General features: G+C 42.7%; 1 protein-coding gene across 8 annotated transcripts in view; it reads left to right on the top strand.

Annotated features, from left to right (window-relative positions):
* Window positions 1–19,863, top strand: part of Clip1 (CAP-Gly domain containing linker protein 1) — a 123,141-nt gene that overhangs the window by 81,734 nt on the left and 21,544 nt on the right. For all 8 annotated transcript variants that reach the window (XM_038344665.1, XM_038344664.1, XM_038344666.2 and 5 more), the window contains 2 exons: window positions 538–644; window positions 7,992–8,112. In XM_038344665.1, coding sequence (XP_038200593.1) covers window positions 538–644; window positions 7,992–8,112 — 228 coding nt within the window. The remainder of the gene's footprint in view (window positions 1–537; window positions 645–7,991; window positions 8,113–19,863) is intronic.

Genomic DNA, 19,863 nt, shown 5'->3' with positions numbered 1-19,863 from the left:
TAAAAAAACTTATTAGTTATGTATACAGGGTTCTTCCTGCATATATGCCTTCAGGCCAAAAGAGGGTACCAGATCTCATTACAGATGGTTGTGAGCCACCATGTGGTTGCTGGGAATTGGCCTCAAGGCCTGTGGAAGAGCAGGCAGTGCTCCTAACCTCTGAGCCGTCTTGCCAGCCCCTACTCTTTGCTTTTTAAAGATGGATTGTTTTGAATGGCAACCTCAGTGGCAAGTATTGAGGATTGTACAAGAAACTAACAAACAAACAACCAAAAGCACACAGACTAAAGAAAGTTCTGGTTTAATGTACACTGGTGATTTAGTTGACATTTGGCCAGGTGTACAGGAAACGCAGGAGTGAATGAAGAGGATTATCAGCTTGTCGTGTGTCGTCTCTTCTCCAGACGACTCTTCCTGTCGCTTGTGACAAATGACTAATTTCATCTATTTTTAAATGCATGTTTTTGTGAATAATTTATCCAGCCATGTCACTGAAAAATGAAATATTTCACCAATTTTTTTCTCTTTGTCTTTAAGTTGGACACACTTAAAGAAAACAACTTGAAAAATGTAGAAGAGCTGAACAAATCAAAAGAACTTCTGAATGTAGAGAATCAGAAAATGGAAGAATTCAAAAAAGAAATGTAAGTTTTAAAAAGGAACGCAATACTATTTCTAAAGTGCTGGAAAGGTTTGTAAAGTAGTTGTCGATCTGTTCCCAAAATGCATTCCCCACAAGCAAGTTCAATAACCACCATTAGAACCACAGCTAAACTGAAGATCAAAGGAAACTGGGCTAGCTGCTGAAGTAAGAAACATGGAGTTTGGGGCTGGAGAGATGGCTCAGCGTTTAAGAGCACTGACTGCTCTTCCAGAGGTCCTGAGTTCAATTCCCAGCAACCACGTGGTGGCTCACAACCACCTATAATGAGATCTGGTGCCCTCTTCTGGCCTACAGGCAGGACACTGCATAAATAAATAAATAAATAAATAAATCTTAAAAAGAAAGAAAGAAACATGGAGTTTGAATCTGACTTTGTAAAGCTATAGAAATATATGGATGGCCATGTATCAAAGGTAAATTTGTATGTTTACATGATAACTAGTTATAACATGTAGAACCGTAAGATCTTTTTATTAATAAGTCCTTCAAAAGTGGGGCATGATGGTACACACCTTTAACCCCAGTACTTGGGAAGCTGAGGCAGATGATCTTTGTGAGTTCAAGGCTAACCTGGTCTATACAGTGAGTTCCAGGACGGCCAGGACTATTACACAGAGAAATCCTGTCTCAGGAAAAAAACAAAACTAAACTAAATAAGTAAAAATAAATCCTTCAAAACATTTTTTTTAAATAGAAAAGTCAGACATGGTGGTACATGCCTATAACTCTTAAGTGCTGAAGAGAGTCTGAGAGAGTACAGTTGTTGTAAATTAAAGGCCAGCCTGGCCTACATGGTAAACTGTAGACTAGCCTGGGCTTTAGAGTGAGACCCTGTCTTAAAAAAAAGAAAAAGGAAGGAAGGAAAAAGAAAACTAATAAAAACTCAGTATATCATTTTCAAGATTTTCAATGTCTTAAGTCTCTACACTTTGATTTTAAAAGTAGTCTTCTGACACAGACAATAATTCTCTTTACTGGAAAACATTCTCTTTGGATTTTTCCCATCAGCCTACTGCCTAGCTTCAAACTGACTGTGTTTCCTATAGTGATACCACCCCAAGCCCTTGCCTTTCAAGCTTGGTTGTTTATATTTGCCAGAGATTGGTGTTGATGTGGCATTGTAAGTGATGGTTAGTGTATAGATTTCCCTTGGTCTTTCAGTTGATAACTGTACCCTATCCACTGTGAACCCAGAGAGCCAGTTAATCTGGTGAGTCCATGTGTCCTTCACACACGGAACCATTAGGCTAAGAAGGATGTGCAGAAAGATCTTGTGTTTCCTACTTTCAGGGCTCTACATCATTTATAACTAATAAATAGGTGATGTCCAAGCAAAATTAAAGGGGTTGGTTCCAAGCTTCTGTTACTGTACCATCAGCCTCGGTCTGTTTGTTTTCAGTCTTGAATTGAGCACTAGGTATGGGAGCTTACACCTGCGGTTCCCACACTTGAGGTTCTGAAGCAGGAGGACCGCAACAAGTCTGAGGGCAGCCTCAGCTACGTAACAAGCTGCAGGTCAACTCGAGATACAGAGATTGTCTCTAAAAAAGTCACCACAAACAAAACTTTGTCGCACGAATTCTAGTTGGCCTTAATAATAAAACCTAGAGTCAGATATAGGGGTTAATGCTGAAGATGAAAGAAGCAGAGAGGCCAACCACTAGAGAGTGCTCAGACCGAAGTGGCAATCCTGTCCAGACTGCCCTGAGCTCCTGTCTCCTTCTGCCTTACTTTCCTCTCTTCACTCAGCCATATGGCTCCTGTCTCCACCTCCCTAGTGCTGGGATTAAAGGCGTGGGATCCCAAGTGCTAGGATCACCTTTGTGTGGGCTCTGTTTCTCTTTTAGACAGATTCAATCTCGTGTAGTTATATGAGATGCTCAGCAAACTCCAGGGATCCTCCCATCTCTGCCCCACAGCACTGGAGTACTGTGGAATATTTCATTCATTGCACTGTGAAACTCCAAGACTTTGGTAATAAATTAACCTTGGATCAGGGGGCAGAGCCAGCAACTAGTTGACAAGCATTAGCCATAGACAGTACAGAAGACCAGGTTCAGGGAGTGTCTAGTTAGGATTTTATTGTATGAAGAGACACCATGACCACAGCAACTCTTATAAAGGAAAACAATTAATTGGGGCTGGCTTATAGTTGAGAGGTTTAGTCCATTATCATCATGGTGGGAAGCAGGTGGTATTCAGGCAAACAAAGTACTGGAGAGGTAGCTGAGACTTCTACATCTGGATCAGCAGCAGCAGGAAGAGAATGCCACACTGGGCCTACCTTAAGCATCACCCCCAGTGACACTTCCTCCAATAAGAACATACCTCCTAATAGTGCCACTCCCTATGGGGGCCATTTTTATTCAGACCACCCCAGGGAGAACCCTATCTCAAAACATAAATGGATAGTGACTGAAGAAGGCTTCCACCACATGTCACACACACTTACATGCACTCATGCACACACGCATTCACATATAAATAAGAATACATATGCTTTACTCAAAGAAACTAACATTTAGTTACGTTCAAACAGGATGGATTTAAGTACCGTTTAGCAATTTTTCCCTGTGACTCAAGTAGTTCTGCTACCTGGAGTGTGGGGCAGTGAGGTGTTGCTGGTCTCCCATTGCTATAGTCCTACTCTTGAGCTCTCTCTGTGCCACATTAGGTACTTGAGGGGCAGAGCCACAGTGGGTCTAAGCAAGAGAGCTCTTGTGTTTAGATAGCATTCTCATTTTATATCGATCGTTACATAGGACTAGTCCTTGGGTGAGTGTGCCCACTAAATTCCTCACTTAATCGTGTCCTGTTACCCTTCCCAATTTATGTAGGATCAGTGCTGTAAAGAGACAAACTGGCTCCTGCAGCTGTGGAGCACCTGCTTAGCATGTGTGAGGGTGGGAGTGGAAGGTTGTCCTTACAGCTGGGTGTGGCCTGCAGTCCCTGAAATCAGGAGCCAAGCTGGAGGGTTACTCTGTTTTAGGTCAGCTAGTGCTATGTAGTGAGAACCTATCTCGCCCCTGATGCCAGCTGCTGCCATAGTAGTGGAAGCCTTCCTTCCTTCCTTCCTTCCTTCCTTCCTTCCTTCCTTCCTTCCTTCCTTCCTTCCTTCCTCCCTCCCTCCCTCCCTCCCTCCCTCCCTCCCTCTTTTCTCTTTTTCTTTCTCTCTCTCTTTCTCTTTCCCTCCCTCCCTCCCTCCCTCCCTCCCTCCCTCCCTCCCTCCCTCCCTCCCTCCCTCCCTCCCTTCCTCCCTTCCTTTCTTTCTTTGACAAGGTTTCTCTTGTGCCTGTCCTGGAACTAGCTCTTGTAGACCAGGCTGGTCTCAGACTCACAGAGGTCTTCCTGCCTCTGCCTCCCGAGTGCTGGGATTAAAGGTGTGCACCACCACCACCACCACCACCGGCTCTATCTTTCTTCTGATACTGCCCTGAGGGAAGCTGCTGAGAAGGGAGAGAGGCAGGTCCTGTGCCAGGGCTAATTTAGATTCTCTCTGCCTACCAGGCCTAAGGAAATTCCCTCTTCCTGTCCTCGACAGGAATCTACCCCATGGCTAGATCCGAATTTTGCATAGAAACTAGAGGAAGGAGGCCTGGGGAGTCAGTGAAAAGCCCTGACCTGTGTGACTCTGCCCTTGTCTTGGCCACACTTCAAGGCAAGGCCGTCTGCTCTCAAAGGACTGTGTCATGGGAACAGTACTTCTTGGCTCTCTGTGCATTCCTTAGTTGGATTCTTAAGTGCCTAAAGCTAGAGAATGTGCAGCTGCTTTGTGTATGAGTGTATGCGGCTTAGCAAATGCACAGTGCTGGCCATGCCCTCACCTTATGGAACTGTGCTGCCTAGAGGAACTGGCCAGAGCAGCGCAGCGTTCTGACCAAGCTTCCTCTCACAGCCGCTGCTCTTCCAGTAGGGACCCAGCAGCTATGATGCAGGGCTCTTCTCCATGCTCCCCGCTAGCGGTGCTCCAAGAGAACCCTTGGCTTTAGTTAGCCAAAATGCTTAGTAAATGGTTGCAATTCTGAGTAAAACGCTAGAATTGACTGGTGCACACCTGTAGTGCCAATGCTGGGGAGGCATTTGCTGGTGCCATCTCGCTGACCCGTGAGCTCCAGGCTGTGAGAGAATTGTCTTGTAAAGTAAGATGAAAAGGAATTGAAGACGCATGGACCTCTGGCCTCTCGTGTGTATGCACGCATACTTGTATATGTGCTCATGAACATACACACAAAGTTGTTAGAAATTTTTGTTTATTTCTGGTGGTATTTGAGATGGAACCCAGCTCTGTGGAGTTACTTACATGAGTTCTGGTGAACTGAGTCCTCAGGCTCCTGTGGGGCTACTGAGCTCCAATGGCCATTTATTGAATAACTTTGGTTTCTTGTTTGAATTTTTTTTTTTTTTACTGCAGGTTCTGTTTTTTCTTTTTAGGAGGTTGTACTAAGCAAGTGTTGTACCACTAAGCCACATCCCCAGCCCCACAGAATATTCTTTTTTGTTTTCTGTTTGTTCTTTTTTTTTTTAAAAGGAGGAAGTCTCTGCAAGTTATTTTTTAAACATTTATTTATTTATTTATTATGTATACAATATTCTGTCTGTGTGTATGCCTGCAGGCCAGAGGAGGGCACCAGACCTCATTACAGATGGTTGTGAGCCACCATGTGGTTGCTGGGAATTGAACTCAGGACCTTTGGAAGAGCAGGCAATGCTCTTAATCCTTGAGCCATCTCTCCAGCCCCTGTTTGTTCTTTTGAGACAAGATTGATCTCTCTCTCTCCAGCCGTGGCTGTCCTAAAGCATGCTATGTAGATCAGGCTGACCAGGCTCACAGAGATCCACCTTCTTCAGCCTCCTGAGTGTTGGGATTAAAGGCATTTGCCATCACATTCAACCTCACTATATGTTCTTTAAAACAGTGTTTTCCAAAACTTTATAAAACTAAAATTTATGTGTGCATGATGAGAAAGAAAAAAAGGCAGAAGAGGAACACAGTATCACCGCTGATGAACCAGGTATGGTGGCGTACACTGTAATCCCAGCACACAGGAGGCCAAGGCAGCAAGATTTGAAAGTCAAGGCTAGCTTTAAAAGAATAGAAAGACCGTGTATCAATAAATAGAAAAGTTCTTTTTTCCCCCTGAGACAAGGTTTCCCCGTGTAACAGCCCTGGCTGTCATGACACTCTGTAGACCAGGCTGGCCTCAAACTCAGCCACCTGCCTCTGCCTCCCGAGTGCTGGGATTAAAGGCATGGGCCACCACTGCCCTGCTAATAAAGAAGTTACTATGAAGTCAGTGACAACCTGTAAACAAATGTTTCCTGTTCTGATCGCCTGCTCCCAAGTAATTACTCAGAGGCTTATATTAATTATAAATGCTCAACCGATAGCTCAGGCTTGTTACTAGCTAACTCTTACATTTAAATTAATCCATAATTCTTAACTATGCTTAACCCTGTGGCTTGGTACCTTTTCTCAGTACAACATTCTCATCTTGCTTCTTTGCATCTGCTGGCAATTGTCTGATTCCACCCTTTCTCTTCCCAGAATTCTCCTAGTCTGGCTCTCATACTCAATTACTTTGTGCCCGACTATCAGCCAATCAGCTTTTTATTAGCCAATGAAAGTAATACATATTCATAGTGTACAAAAGATTGTTCCACAGCAACAACCTAAGAAATACAGTATTTAGTTTATGATGGTTTCCTCATAAATAAAATCTTCTTATTTGTCAACTGTTAATGGACTTTAGCCAGCCAATGTACTTAAGCTATGGAGGGGTGTGTGTGTGTGTCTGTGTGTGTATCTCTTAGTTTACTTTCCTTTTGCTGTGATAAATGCCACAACCAAAAGTAACTTGGGGAAGAAGGAGTTTATTTGGCTTATAGGTCACAGTCTATCATTGAGGGAAGTTAGAGTAGGAACCAGGGGAGGAATGAAAGCAGAGAGCAATGATGAACGCTGCTTACTGGCTCACTCTCAGGCTCATTCTCAGCTCCCTTCCTTATTCAGCAGATGACCATCTGGGCCCAGGAATGGTGCTGCCCATGGTGGGCTGCCACCACTTACATTAGTCAACAATAAGAGTCCCATGGACATGCCCATAGATCACTCTGATGGAGGTTCCTCTGTTGGGCGCCCCTCTTCCCAGGCTAACTGGCAATATCTAGATATGCGAGCGGGTAGATGGGTTAATAGATTTACAATTAAAACCATTTCTGGTACTTACTAAATACACATCTTTGTAAAAATTCTAATTTGGTATGCTATGAGAATTGTATAGATATATTCTCCTAAATCTTCATGAGGTCATCATAGAGTATATATTATATAGGTAGATGGAGAATTAAAAATTGAGAACATTGAAGATGCCAAGCACTGCCACCCATTAGACAATTGAAGTTAAAAATAGATGCGTTTATGCATCGGCAGATGGATTCATACCCAGATGACTAGATTCAGAATCCAGCCATGTATGACAGCTTGCTAAGTAGAGTTTACCCAGCATAGACCTACTCAGAATTGCTTCAAAACCTTCTATGGCATAAAACTAGGATCTAGTGATTAAGTAAAAATATTTTGAATAGTCATATGTAAAAGATAATAGTTCAGAATGTATGTTTAGGTTAATTTTAATAATGATAAAATGCCTAATAATGTCTACCTTATTGTTTGTGTTGGCGTTATGATACGACTTAGCTGGTAGGTCGTGTTATAGTTTTATTTGCTTCTATTAATTAGCAGTTAGCAGTGTAGAAAGAATACCATCAAATAACTGCTATTTTGTTAGAAAAAAAAATTCCTTTGGGCATTTCACTTCCCATTGTTCTAAAAATATACTCTGATTCCCAACAGCACGTGACTGTGATGGACACTGGTATATGGGACCACTGGATTTTTATTTCACCAAGAGAAACATAGATGAAAAGATCTTTGCCTCTGGAACAGAGGGCCTTGGCAGCCCATTAAATCACTATCGCCGGTGTGGGTTTTAGTGTAATTATTTCACAGACACAGAAGTTAAAGATGAAGGCTATACTAAACATGTCATTTGTCATCTGTTTTACAGCAGTTTGCTTTTCTGTGGGGTATGGGCAGTAAAAGAGTAGAGATAGTGTTTAAAATGTCATAATTATGGGCAGCCAATCTCTTTTTGAGAGATTAAAACGTGACCTCTCCTTCATGTAGATAACGTGGTCTCTTGTTATTATAGATCTTATCGGGCACGTGACCCAGATCTATTTTCCTCAGTGCTGTGAAGCTGTTGTCTCCCACAGTTTCCTTGCTTGTCTTGTTTCTATGGTAACCCTGCACTCACTGTCCTTGCAGAGAAACCCTAAAGCAGGCAGCAGCTCAGAAGTCCCAGCAGCTTTCAGCACTGCAAAAAGAGAACGTCAAACTTGCCGAGGAGCTGGGGAGAACACGGGACGAAGTCACAAGTCATCAAAAGGTCAGTGGACCTTCAGTGGGGGGTTTAGATCTGGGGTGCTGGCATCCGCTGTTCTTGCAGCCTTCCTGGAGGCTACTCAGATTTGCTCCATGTGACTCGGGTGTTTCAAATGGGTTGGCTCATTTACCTGTGGTATGCTTCTGCTTGCCTTCAGGGAGGCACATGCTTTAGGACTTTAGGGTCACAGTGAACTGACAGTCCCACGAACACACCACACACACTAGCAGCAACAGCACCTGACCTTAAACAATGAGGAAAGGTCCTTATTAGATAATCTTCTAGCCGCACCATTAAAGGCGAAGAACCAAGCATTGTCTTCTCCCTACCACAGCTGTGATTTCAAAATTATTTTTCTCTTAAGATTTTCCCCCCTCTTTCACTGAAATTGGTTTTAGGGATATGGATTCTAAGAATATGGTTTTGTTGTAAAGGTTACCAGTTGATTTCTGTAGTACTTACCCGATAGACTGTGAATCTGGGTGTGTTGATTTGTGGAATGTGGGTTCTAACTAGAGTGCATCCCAGTCTGTTTGCTGAGATGTGTCGCAGAGGTTTCTGACAGAAGTTACTTAAACATGGGAACAGAACTGACTGTAAACAATGCTGTGTTGTGCTTTGAATTCATCTCTGATATTCGAATCAAAATGTTAGTCCCATCTGACCCCAGAGCAGCTGCTGGAATTTTTAATCATTTATGCTTGCCCTGCACTGCAAAGGAAAAGATCTCTCACGTCCTGCAAGCATTGGCTCTAACTAGGAAGAGTAGTTTGGAGTTACTGTACTTCGATTTCATCAAAACACTTCCTTTTTTTCTTCTTATGTTTTTGTGGCAGGGTATGTGTGGTTGGCCTGGAACTCACTATGTAGTACAGGTTGGCTTCAAACTCAGAGCAAGCCTTCTGCTTCTACCTCCCAAGTATTGGGAAAGTCACCATCTCCACAGTTTGTTTCAGACTTTTAAGATTCATATTATAGCTGTCCCCCTTTCCTCATTTCATGAAGGAAATGCTGCAGTCTCCGTGCTCCGAGTGGTGTTCTCAGGTGCTGCAGGGTGACAGTAGCATAGTCACTCGTTCTTGCAGAGTGACAGTGGTGATCTGTCCCTCTGCAGCACCGTGTGACAGCACTCGCACCCCATCTGTAGCAGAAGATGGACGCTCAGAGAAGATAAAATTTGTTGAGCACGCTCTGGCAGGCAGTGTCACAGTGCTTGTCAGCAGCCTCTTTGGCTTGGAAGAGAATCAAAGTGAGTTGACTTAACCGAGTCACTGCGCTCTTCTCTCATCGGCTTGTGAGAAATTTGAGTTCATGAAAAGCAGAAGCCCCTTTGACCTCTTTCTTTTCTTCCTCTTTCCATCCTTCCTTTTCTTTTTGATTTTTCCCCATTCCTTTGAATATTTCTGGTAGAGACAGGATTCCATCTGTAGAATAAACAGGGAGGTCACCCTGTCCTCTTATGCTGTGTTCTGAGCTGGACTAATCATGTTACTTGTGTCTTACTGAGCTGGAAGGGGCTGAGGAAACCTCCTGACACTTGGCTGAGTGTTCAAAGCTCTTCTCTATCTTAGCAGCTCTTTACTTAGCTTCTACTGAAAAGATTTTGTGCTTAATGATTGAAAAGTCATTTTGCTGGGTGTTAGCAAATGACAGCTACAGCTATGAAAGAAAATTTTTAAAGAGTGGAAACTGGGAATGGTGAATGAGCCTGTCATCATAGCACTTGGGAAATAGAAGCATGAGGGTCAGGAGTTCAAGGCCAGCCTTGGCTACACTGTGAGTGGTAATCACCCAGGCTACAGTGGTCAGTTCAAGGCTAATGCGGGCTATATGAGAGACCTTGCCTTTAAAACAGACAACCAAAAAACAGGTTATTATGTCAGTTTTAGATTGTTGTCTGGTTTTTATTCAGTAAAGAAGTAAATGTCAACTAAAACATGATAGCTTTGGTGATGGACAAGTTCTGTGTTGTGTTTTTATAACTGGGGATCAAACCTAGGGCCTAATACGTGTAAGACAAGCACTGTACCAAATGAGTTATATTCTTATATCCCCATCCCTGATTATGGAGATTATTTTTAAATGTTTATTTTATATATATGAGTGACCTGTCTTCACACACACCAGAAGAGAGCACCAAATCTCATTGCAGTTGGTTATGAGCCACCATGTGGTTGCTGGAAATTGAACTCAGTACCTCTGGAATAGCAGTCAGTCCTCTTAACCGCTAAGCCATTTCTCCTGCCCCAATTATGGATATTAGCCAGTAGTGGTATACACCTTTCATCCCAGCCCTTGGGAGGCAGAGGCAGGTGAATTTCTTAGTTTAACTTGTAGCCTGATCTACAGAGTAACTTCCAGAACAACCAGGGCTACACAGAGAAACCTTGTCTCAATAAATAAATAAATAAATAAATAAGTTAAAAAAATAAAAGTGATAATAATAGCCAAGAAAGATTATAGATCATTCTTGTCTTGATATGTCCAAAAGAATGGAGAAAACACCCGTTTAAAATAACCTAGCTGGGTGTGTTAGCTCACACCTACAACCCTAGCAATCGTAGGAGGCTAAAGCAGGAAGTTTGCAAGTTTGAGGCCAGCCCAGGTCACATGGTTCCAAGTCAGCCTGAACTACATAGCGAGACCCTCTCTCAATAATCTGTTCATGCATGCATATATACATTACATATATATATATATATATATTACATATATACGTACACATATATAAAATGGTTTACAATCAACCTTATTTTAAAGAAGATAAATTAACTTTTCTGACTTTTACTATGTTCTTTCTTTGAACCTGTTGTGCTAAATATTTCTGTAAAATTGTGAATATTCACTTAGTTAACTTCCTAGAGTTAAGTGAATTTTTGGTTTTTTTTTTTTTTTTTTGAAGTGTTGGGGATAAAACCTAGGTCTTTTGTTTCGCATTAATCAAGCTATTAATATAAATATAATATAATATAAATGGACTAGGGCTGTAGGGCAGGAACAGAGTATTTGTCTGGCATGCCTGAGATCCTGAGTTTTGTCTCTAGTACCACAAAAGGAAGAATGAGAGAGGGGAACTACATTATGGTGTTGTAGGATATTCATTTAACTATGCAAAGATGTGTTGCATTTATTTAACTGTGTAAAGATGTGTTCCTGTTTTACCTTGCCTGCCTAAGGCACCTGATTGGTCTAATAAAAGGTTGGATTGCCAGTAGTGAGGGAGGAGGTATAGGCGGGCCTTCGGGCAGGGGGAATAAATAGGAGGAGGATTTAGACTCATGAGAAGACAGACCAGGGAGATACCAGAAGCCAGCCATACAGACATGATGGAAGCAGGTTCATTCATACAAAAGGAAAGACAGGGAAAAGACCTAAGCAAAACATAGATGAATAGAAACAGTTTAAATTAAGTTAAAAGAGCTAGTGGGACAAGTGTAACCTAAGGTCAAGCATTCATAATTATTTGATTCCTTGCTTTATTTGGGAACTGGTTTGTGGCCCAAAGAAAAGACCAACTACATTAAAGAGCTATAATGTTTGACAGAAATACTATTTTTAAAATATGGAATTTCAATTGTAAATTTTGTGTTTCATTCTAAATTAAAATGGCAAAGACTATATTGACAGGATTAGATAAATTCTGACCCAGGCCTAGTTTGCTTTACTTGGCAACTTTGTTACTCACTGAGAAGCTTCCCACTGCTTTTATGGAGTCCTGACCTTTCTCTGAAACAGAGATAATCCTTCAGGTGATGAAGCAGAGGCTCCTAAGTGACAGCCAGCTGAGGACACCCCTGCGGAAGTGAAGTGTGAAGCAGTAGCTATGGCTGAGAACAAAACCTCATTACTTGTTTAGTAACCACTGATTTAAAGACTTGAAGCAAAACAAAACTGTGAGCCAGGAATATAGGGTAGGTGGAGCAAAACAGTGCTGTACAAATATATTTGTAGGCTGGGGTGTTGCTCAGTGGCAAAGCACACCCCTCGAATACAGGAGGCTCTGGGTTTAAGCCCAGCACCAGGGTGTATATGTGGGGGGTGCACTCTGAACTCTGCTGATATATTTTTTCCACTTTTTCAGATGTTTATTTACTTATAAATCCCAAGACATCCAGAAATATGTCTACATTCTAAGTTCTCACTGGAGTCACTGAGAGGAAGCTCTACTTCCTCCGGGAAGCCTCTTTTACTTGAAGACTGCTTACCTCCTGCTTGTCCTTTCACGTTACCAGGATGAATCATTGTCAGAATCTTTAAACCTTGTTCTCAAGAGACTTCAAAACAAGGCTGTTTATTGAATTAGGGGATTCCCTGCCTCTCTGTGACAGTGGTTGTGTAGAACATTTCTTCTTTACTCTCTTAAAAAAAAAGGCAGTGAAGAAATTCTGCAGCTGGGCACAGTGGTGCATGCTTACGATCGTAGCCTGGGGAAGTGAGGCAGGAGGGTCAGGAGCGAGGTCACCCTTGCATATACACATGGAGTTCAAGGCCAGTCTATGCTACGTTAGACCCTGTCTCAAAAAGCCAGGAAGTGGATAGGGAGAAAATGGTGGAAGATGATGATAATGAGCAGGACTTGACTGATGTGGGTATGGAGTGGTGCTAGAGGCTGCTCTTCCTTGTAGTCCTGTCTGAGCCAGCTAATTCCAGCACTTGGGAGGAGGCTGGTCTACAAGAGCTGGTTCCAGGACAGGCACCCAAAGCTACAGAGAAACGCTGTCTCAAAAATCAAAAAAATAAATAAATAAAAATAAAAAGAGATGGCTCAGCAGTTTAGAACACTTGTTGTTCTTGCAGAGATTCAGTTCCCAGGGCTCACGTGGTGGCTCATAACTATCCCCAACTCAGTCCAGGAGGGCTCATGCCCTCTTCTGTGGGCACCAGGCCTGAGTGTGATGCACAGGCATGTGTACAGACAAAATGTTCATACATATAAAATAAGTAAATCTTAAGTTTAAAAATTATTATATTTATTTATTATTGATGTGTGGGTTCACACATGCCACAGTGCCCATGTAGAGGTCAAAGGATAATTTGAGGGAGTCATTTATCTTCTATCAGGTTACCAGGCTTGGTGGCAAGTGCCTTTACCCACTGAGCCATATTCCTAACCCTAAAGTTAAGTTGCTTTTATGTGAGATTTTTCATTTTAGTTGAGAAGAGGGGCAACAATCAGGGTCAGTTAGGGTTGTAAGTGACCCAAGTGTTTATCTAGCGTAGGTGTGCAAGGTGCATTAGCTTTTAAGCTTTAATAATAATAATAATTATTATTATTGTGTGCATAAAAATATAATTGTATGTGTGTGTATATATGTATGTATGTGTGATTGCAAGTATGTATTCCATGGCACACATATGGAGGGAGGTAAGAGGACAACTCTGGTTCATTCTTTTCTTCCACCTTCATGAGGACTTCAAGGATGAAACTCAGGTTGCCAGGCTTGCACAGCAAGCACTTTCAGCCTGTGAGGCATCTTCCAGCCCTGTGTTGTCTTTTAAAATGGAACATGTTAGGTAGAACCAAATGAAATTGTTTTTTTCAAGCAACCTGACAGTAGACAGGACTCAGAAGTTATGACTGTTAGTGCATCAGCATGGACTGGTTTGTTCACAGCAAACCTGCCTGATGTGCTTGCTGACTGATTTCTTATTGTTCAATGTTGGTGCACCTATGTGTGAGTGTGCGAGCACACGCACATGTGAGCATGTGTGTGTGTACGTCAGTTCCTGTTTTAGACATTCTACAGTGCACAATGCAGTTTCCTTTTTTTTAAAGATTTATTTATTTATTATGTTTACAGCATTCCTCCTGCTTGTATGCCTGCACACCAGAAGAGGGCACCAGATTTCATTACAGATGGTTGTGAGCCACCATGTGGTTGCTGGGAATTGAACTCAGGACCTCTGGAAGAGCAGCCAGTGCTCTTAACCTCTGAGCCATCTCTCCAGCCCCAATGCAGTTTCATTTTATTTTTTTGGATGCTATATACATTCTTCCTCCATTCATCCCTGGCGTTGAGGTTTGCAGCCCTGCCTATGGTGGGTGGCTGCCTCTAAATACCACCTTGGATGTTCTGTGAGGTGGGAACTCCCTTTTCTCCTCAAAGTAGTTCTAAAACGTGGTCCACAGTGAGACCCTAACCATTCTCTCTCTCTCTCTCTCTCTCTCTCTCTCTCTCTCTCTCTCTCTCTCTCTCTCTCTCTCTCTTTTTCCTTTTTCTTTTTTCCAAGACAGGGTTTCTCTGTAGCCCTGACTGTCCTAGAACTCACTAAGTAGACCAGGCTGGCCTCTAACTCAGCCTGCCACCACCTTCTGAGTGCTGGGATTAAAGTCATGGACCACCACTGTCTGGCTAAATAAACTTTTGATCCCTCTATCTGAGATTCACTGTGTGTGGGTGTAGAAGCACTCTGAATTCAGGTAGTCACATAAATGGAAACCGTACAGGGCATTATTTTCTTCTCATAGAGAATTCTAAAAATAACCGCGTGAGCTCTACAATACAAGAAGGCACCTCAGGTGGTCAGCATTGAGATAGATGTCCGATTTATTGGTTGATATGTCTGTTCTGTCATTTCCTCAGATGTATTCTGAACAAGATAGGAAAGTTTAACTATATATAATAATGTGAGGTCTTCGATAGAAGTGGACCCCTGGTGGTCACCTTTGCGATGTATGCCTGCTTTATCATTTACAAAGCTCACATATATTCCATCCATAAAGACAGCAGGTACCTTGAGCTGTCACCATAGAAACAGCAGCTTTTCCACAGGGGTATTTCAAAATGAGGCCATGGCTTGATTTTGGAAACTTAATAAGGATAAGATGGGTCAATAACTATTTGGTAAAAAGTCATTTCAGAGTGAAGTTATAGCAGAATGTACAACAACTAGGGTTGAGACCTAAATTGATCAATGAGAATTTGCCTTTTTTTTTTTTTTTGGTTTTTCGAGACAGGGTTTCCCTGTAGTTTCTAGAGCCTGTCCTGGAACCGGGCTGGAGAGATGGCTCAGCCGTTAAAGGCTAGGCTCACAACCAAAAATATAAGAGAATTTGCCTTTTAAATAGGCTAATTTTAGCCTGTTATGCATTATTTTGTAACAATAGTGAACAGCAGCCATCAGAATTTTAATCTAGGCTCAGAGAACACTAGAAAATAGGGCTGTTTGAAGCTGGACCATAGAGTCTCTCCCTTTGGTGTCTAATGATGCAAATGGGTGCTTTAAATATGAGCTGCTGTTGCTGCTGCTCTTGTTTTGTTTGAAACAGGGTCCCATGTAGTACAGGCCGGCCTCAAACTCACTAACATAGCTGAGGCCAGCTTTGAACTCTTAATCTGTGTGCTTCTACCTCCAAGCAGTCTGGAGACAATTGTGTGCTAGTGCACCAGCGAAAACCAGGGCTTCTTGAACTGTCTCTACTCATGACCTCTTTTTGCCTGAGAAATATTTTTATAGTCTTCAGGTTCTTAGGCATATAAACTAAGTGTGCTAACTAAACATTTACTGATAATCATAGTTTATTTTAAAACAATTCTTTGAGATACATGTAATTTTACCATTTATTAAAGCTGAAAGAAAATGTGTATACCAATAATAGGTGAGTATTTGATATTGCAGAATGTAGGATATCCTTAACACTTTTCAGAGCTGATCAGTATTTTTACTTTACCTTCCTCCCAGCGTGTGGGAGGTAGAAGCATGTGAATCTCTGTGAATTTGAAGCCAGCCTGGTCTCTACATAGTAGTTCTAAGCCAGCCAGAACTATAATATAGTAAGACCTTCTCTCAAAACAAACAGTAATTTTATAACTGTCAAAGCTAAGAACAATGCTTTACATAAATGTGTAATACAAAATGACAGAAGTATATTTAGGGCCATTTCAGAAATGCTGTAAATTCTGTCCTAATCCAAATCAAAATTCATTTAATATTTTGTTATTGTGTTGCATTTTTTTATTAAATTGTGCATGTGGATGATGTGTGTGAGTGTCAATTAGACCCATACACATTGTAATGGGTTAGTTAAAAATGCTTCAGGATCCCTGGATCCGCGGCTGCAGCAGCAGAAACACTGCAGGTCCCTGAGCAGTGGCAGGCAGCGTGTCCCAAGAGCAGCCAGCCCTAGGCAGGGACTGGTGCAGGTCCCCGAGTGGCGGCATTGGGCCATGTGGCAGCAGGCAGCAAATAGCGGTCCTGGAGAGCATCCATTCCGAGGCAGGGGAGGCGCAGTTCCCTGAGTGGCTGCAGCAGGCAGCGAATAGCGGGTCCTGGAGAGAGCATCCAGTCCCAGGCAGGGGAGGTGCAGTTTCCTGAATGGCTGCAGCAGGCAATGAGGAAAGACAGACAGATGGGCATGCCATGAGATCACACCGCAGGTCTAGCAAGGCAGCTGGTGCCTGGCAGGGAGCTCAGCTATATGGGTGAGAGACAGAGGGATAGGCACGCCATGCAGAGTGAGGTTGGATATTTATTTTAGTGGGTTATGGAAAGGGAGAAGGGGAGAAGAGCAGTGTGGCAGAGAGAGGGAGGGAGGGAGGGAGCGTGGGAGCGTGCTTGCACAACCAAAGCATCTAGAGGGAGAGGGAAAAGGAAGATTCAGGCTGCAAAGCAGGAAGGAGGGAAGGAAGATCTGCCTGCTTCAGCGGAGTGGGCGTGGCTTGTCTCTTAAAGAGACAGATCATTACATACATCATCACACATAATAATAATAAAAGTTTGTATTGAAACTCAAGAATTTAGAAAGTTTAGTGCCTGTAATGATTTCTGCTGAGTGAGAAGGACTTTGGCAAAAGACCTTGGTGGGTGAGAGCCAGAGACCTGACTGGTGAGAGACAAATACACCATGTACGCAAAGCTTAAGTGGAGAGTTTTGCTGAGGTAAAGGGAGTGGGAGGGGGAGAGAAAAGGAGACAGAGATGCAAGGGGTGGGGGGACAGAGACCTGTTTGCCTTTTCAGAAGAACAGCAGGAAGAGAGCTGGAATGGGCCAGGGTACTGCCTGGGTGCATCCTGCCAGGAGACAGGGGCCAGCATAATGCATGAATCCTAACAGTGCCTAGCCAGAAAAAGCAAATTCCTACTAAAATTATTAAAACAAAAATCTTGAACTGGAAGGAAAACTATTGGCTCAGAGCACCTCAAGTTCTCAGCACAAAGGAGATTTATTTGCCCGAGGGACGGAAGGTAGGGAATAAGGGAATAAGAGACAGAGACAAGAGATGGCTGGGGAGGTGAAGAGAACAAAGGGGGGGAGGGAGGCAGGGATATTTATTTCTGAATAAGACAGAGGACTACCTTTGGATAGAGAGGAGACAGATGTGGCTCACAGGAAAATGGCAGTTATAAAGATACAAGGGGAAACCCCATGTTAGATGATTTAATTTAAGCCAAAGGTGACTTTTGATTACTGGTAGTCGCCTCAGGAGTAGGAAATGGCTAAATAAGACCTTGACGGCTAGCTTTAGGAATGTCAAATGGTTTTTAACAAGGAAGAGGGAATGGTGGAGAAGGGCTAAGTAAGTCTACCAGAACAATGCTTGCTAAGCTTGAGCTGACCAGAGTCCCTTCATAAACCGAGGGGTGGTGGCGCACACCTTTAATCTCAACACCAGGAGGCAGAGGCAGGCAGATCTCAGTTTGAGGTCAGCCTGGTCTACGGGGTGAGTTCCAGAACAGCCAGGACTATACAAGAAACATTGTCTTGAAAAACCGAAGAGGAAAACAAAACTCTAAGACAACCAGAGAGGTGGCTCATCTGGTAAAAAGGCTGAACCATACACACAAGCCTCACAATCTGAGTTAGCTCTCCAGTACTCATGAAAGTTCCATGAGGCAGGAGGCACACTGAAAAGTTTCTGCATCCCAGTAAGCCTCTCCTCCAATGCAATAATCCAAAATCAGACCAAATCAAACCGAATTAGAAAAAGAAAACCCAGGTTTAATGGATACAAATGCTCCCAGATGGCTTTACAACCCCCCCCCCCCGGAATATGGAAAAGGAAGACTGGAAAACCATGTGTTTATTCTCTGGGGGACAGTTAATACCCCGTGGGAGTGGTTTTGAGCATATGGGGTGGGGTAATCATTTGGCAGACATTCTCAGTGGAGGGGTCTGGACTGAGGCAAATCCCAGGGGAGGGGGTTTGAGTTGGAACTTCCACCTGAACATTCCAAACTCTTTGGATATATGAATGCCAGGGACGAGGGTGAAGCCCTAACCTAAACACGCACGTTTGTAATTCAAGCACAGGAGGCAGAGCCAGGTTCATCTCTATGAATTCCAGGACTATCTATAGTCTACATAGTGGGTTCCCAGCCATCTAGGGCTGCAGAGAGAGAGCCTGTCTGAATAGCAACAACAACAAACAAAGTTGAATGGGATGATGTGCATCTCTTATCCCAGTGCCTGTAAGCAAGATGGGGGGTGGAGACAAGAGAATTTCCCAGAAGTTCATGGGCCAGCTGGCCTGGAGTACACAGTGCATTGAGTGCAGCAGCAGAAGTGGGAGAGAGCCTGCCTGCCTCGCATAGTAGAAGGCAAAGACCTCAGCAGACACATGCCGAAGTGTACCTAGAAGTATTCTCCGTCCTGCTAGTCTTCCTGGACGTTCCCCACCCCCACCTGCCTGTTCCTGAAACCTCTCATGAAATAACCACTCTGAAACTTATTATCTGTTACAATTGTTGAGCCAATGTGTTAGGCTTCTTACTGGGTAGCTCTAACTATTAAATTAACACATGAGGCTGTGGCTTACCAGCATAGCATGTTACTTCTTTGGCAGCTACTTGGTGTCTCCTTCAACTCTGCCTACTCTCTCTTTCTATCTCTATTCAGATTTCCTGCCTGACTTTACTCTGCTAAGCCATTGACCAAACCAGCTTTATTCATTAACCAATAAAAGTAACACATATACAGAAGGACATCCCACATCATCACCCCCTTTCTGTGTAAATAAAAAGATTTTTTACTTCAACATAGTAAAATTACATATACAAAACAGTTATCAAGCAAGAGTTACAGTTACAATATTTAGTCTATTTGTATTTGGTTAAACTAAAGAGAATATTATCTATTCTATCTTTGTGAGTCTAAAGTTTTGTATCTAATCTATCTTTTATCATAACTAAGGAAAACTATAATTATAAATAAATGTCTAGTCTTCAACTCCATCGAAGACCCCAGAAGGATATAATATTAACCCCAGAAGGATATAAGTTAACAGGAAGTGCATTATATAAGCAACTTCCAAAGTTCTAGAAATGACAGAGACATCTCGCTGCCTGGACAGTCACCCAAAGTTCTTCTGTAACATTTGGGTCATCCATCGTCAGCCTACATGCCCATAGTATCTGGCAGACCTTTCAGTGAATCAGGAAACTTGAAGACCTGTTTTGCCTTGTACTGGCAAAGTTTGTCAGTTGCTTCTCTGTGTCATGTTCCACCTTTCTTCTGTGAAGCAGAAGCCCTGACGGACCACTTTACAGAACATGAGCATTATCCCACAGCACCCAAGCATTTGCACTGTCCATCCCCAGTCACGTTCAGCTGATGCTATTTTGAGTTGTCTCTAAGTGACAGCATTGAGGGATATTTTCCTTGTTTTGAGTTTGTTTCTATTCAGTATTGTTAAATCTCTTTGAAAAAATGTGTTTAATTTTTAAAAAAACAATGAAGTTAATTATTCTTTGAGAAATAGTAATTTTGTATACAGTGTGGACCTTGAGGCTAGCAACCTCTGCTCTGTTTGGAAAG

This window comes from Arvicola amphibius, chromosome 10, assembly GCF_903992535.2.
Source record: "Arvicola amphibius chromosome 10, mArvAmp1.2, whole genome shotgun sequence".
NCBI lineage: Eukaryota > Metazoa > Chordata > Mammalia > Rodentia > Cricetidae > Arvicola > Arvicola amphibius.
This window is presented reverse-complemented; position numbering and strand designations above follow the sequence as displayed.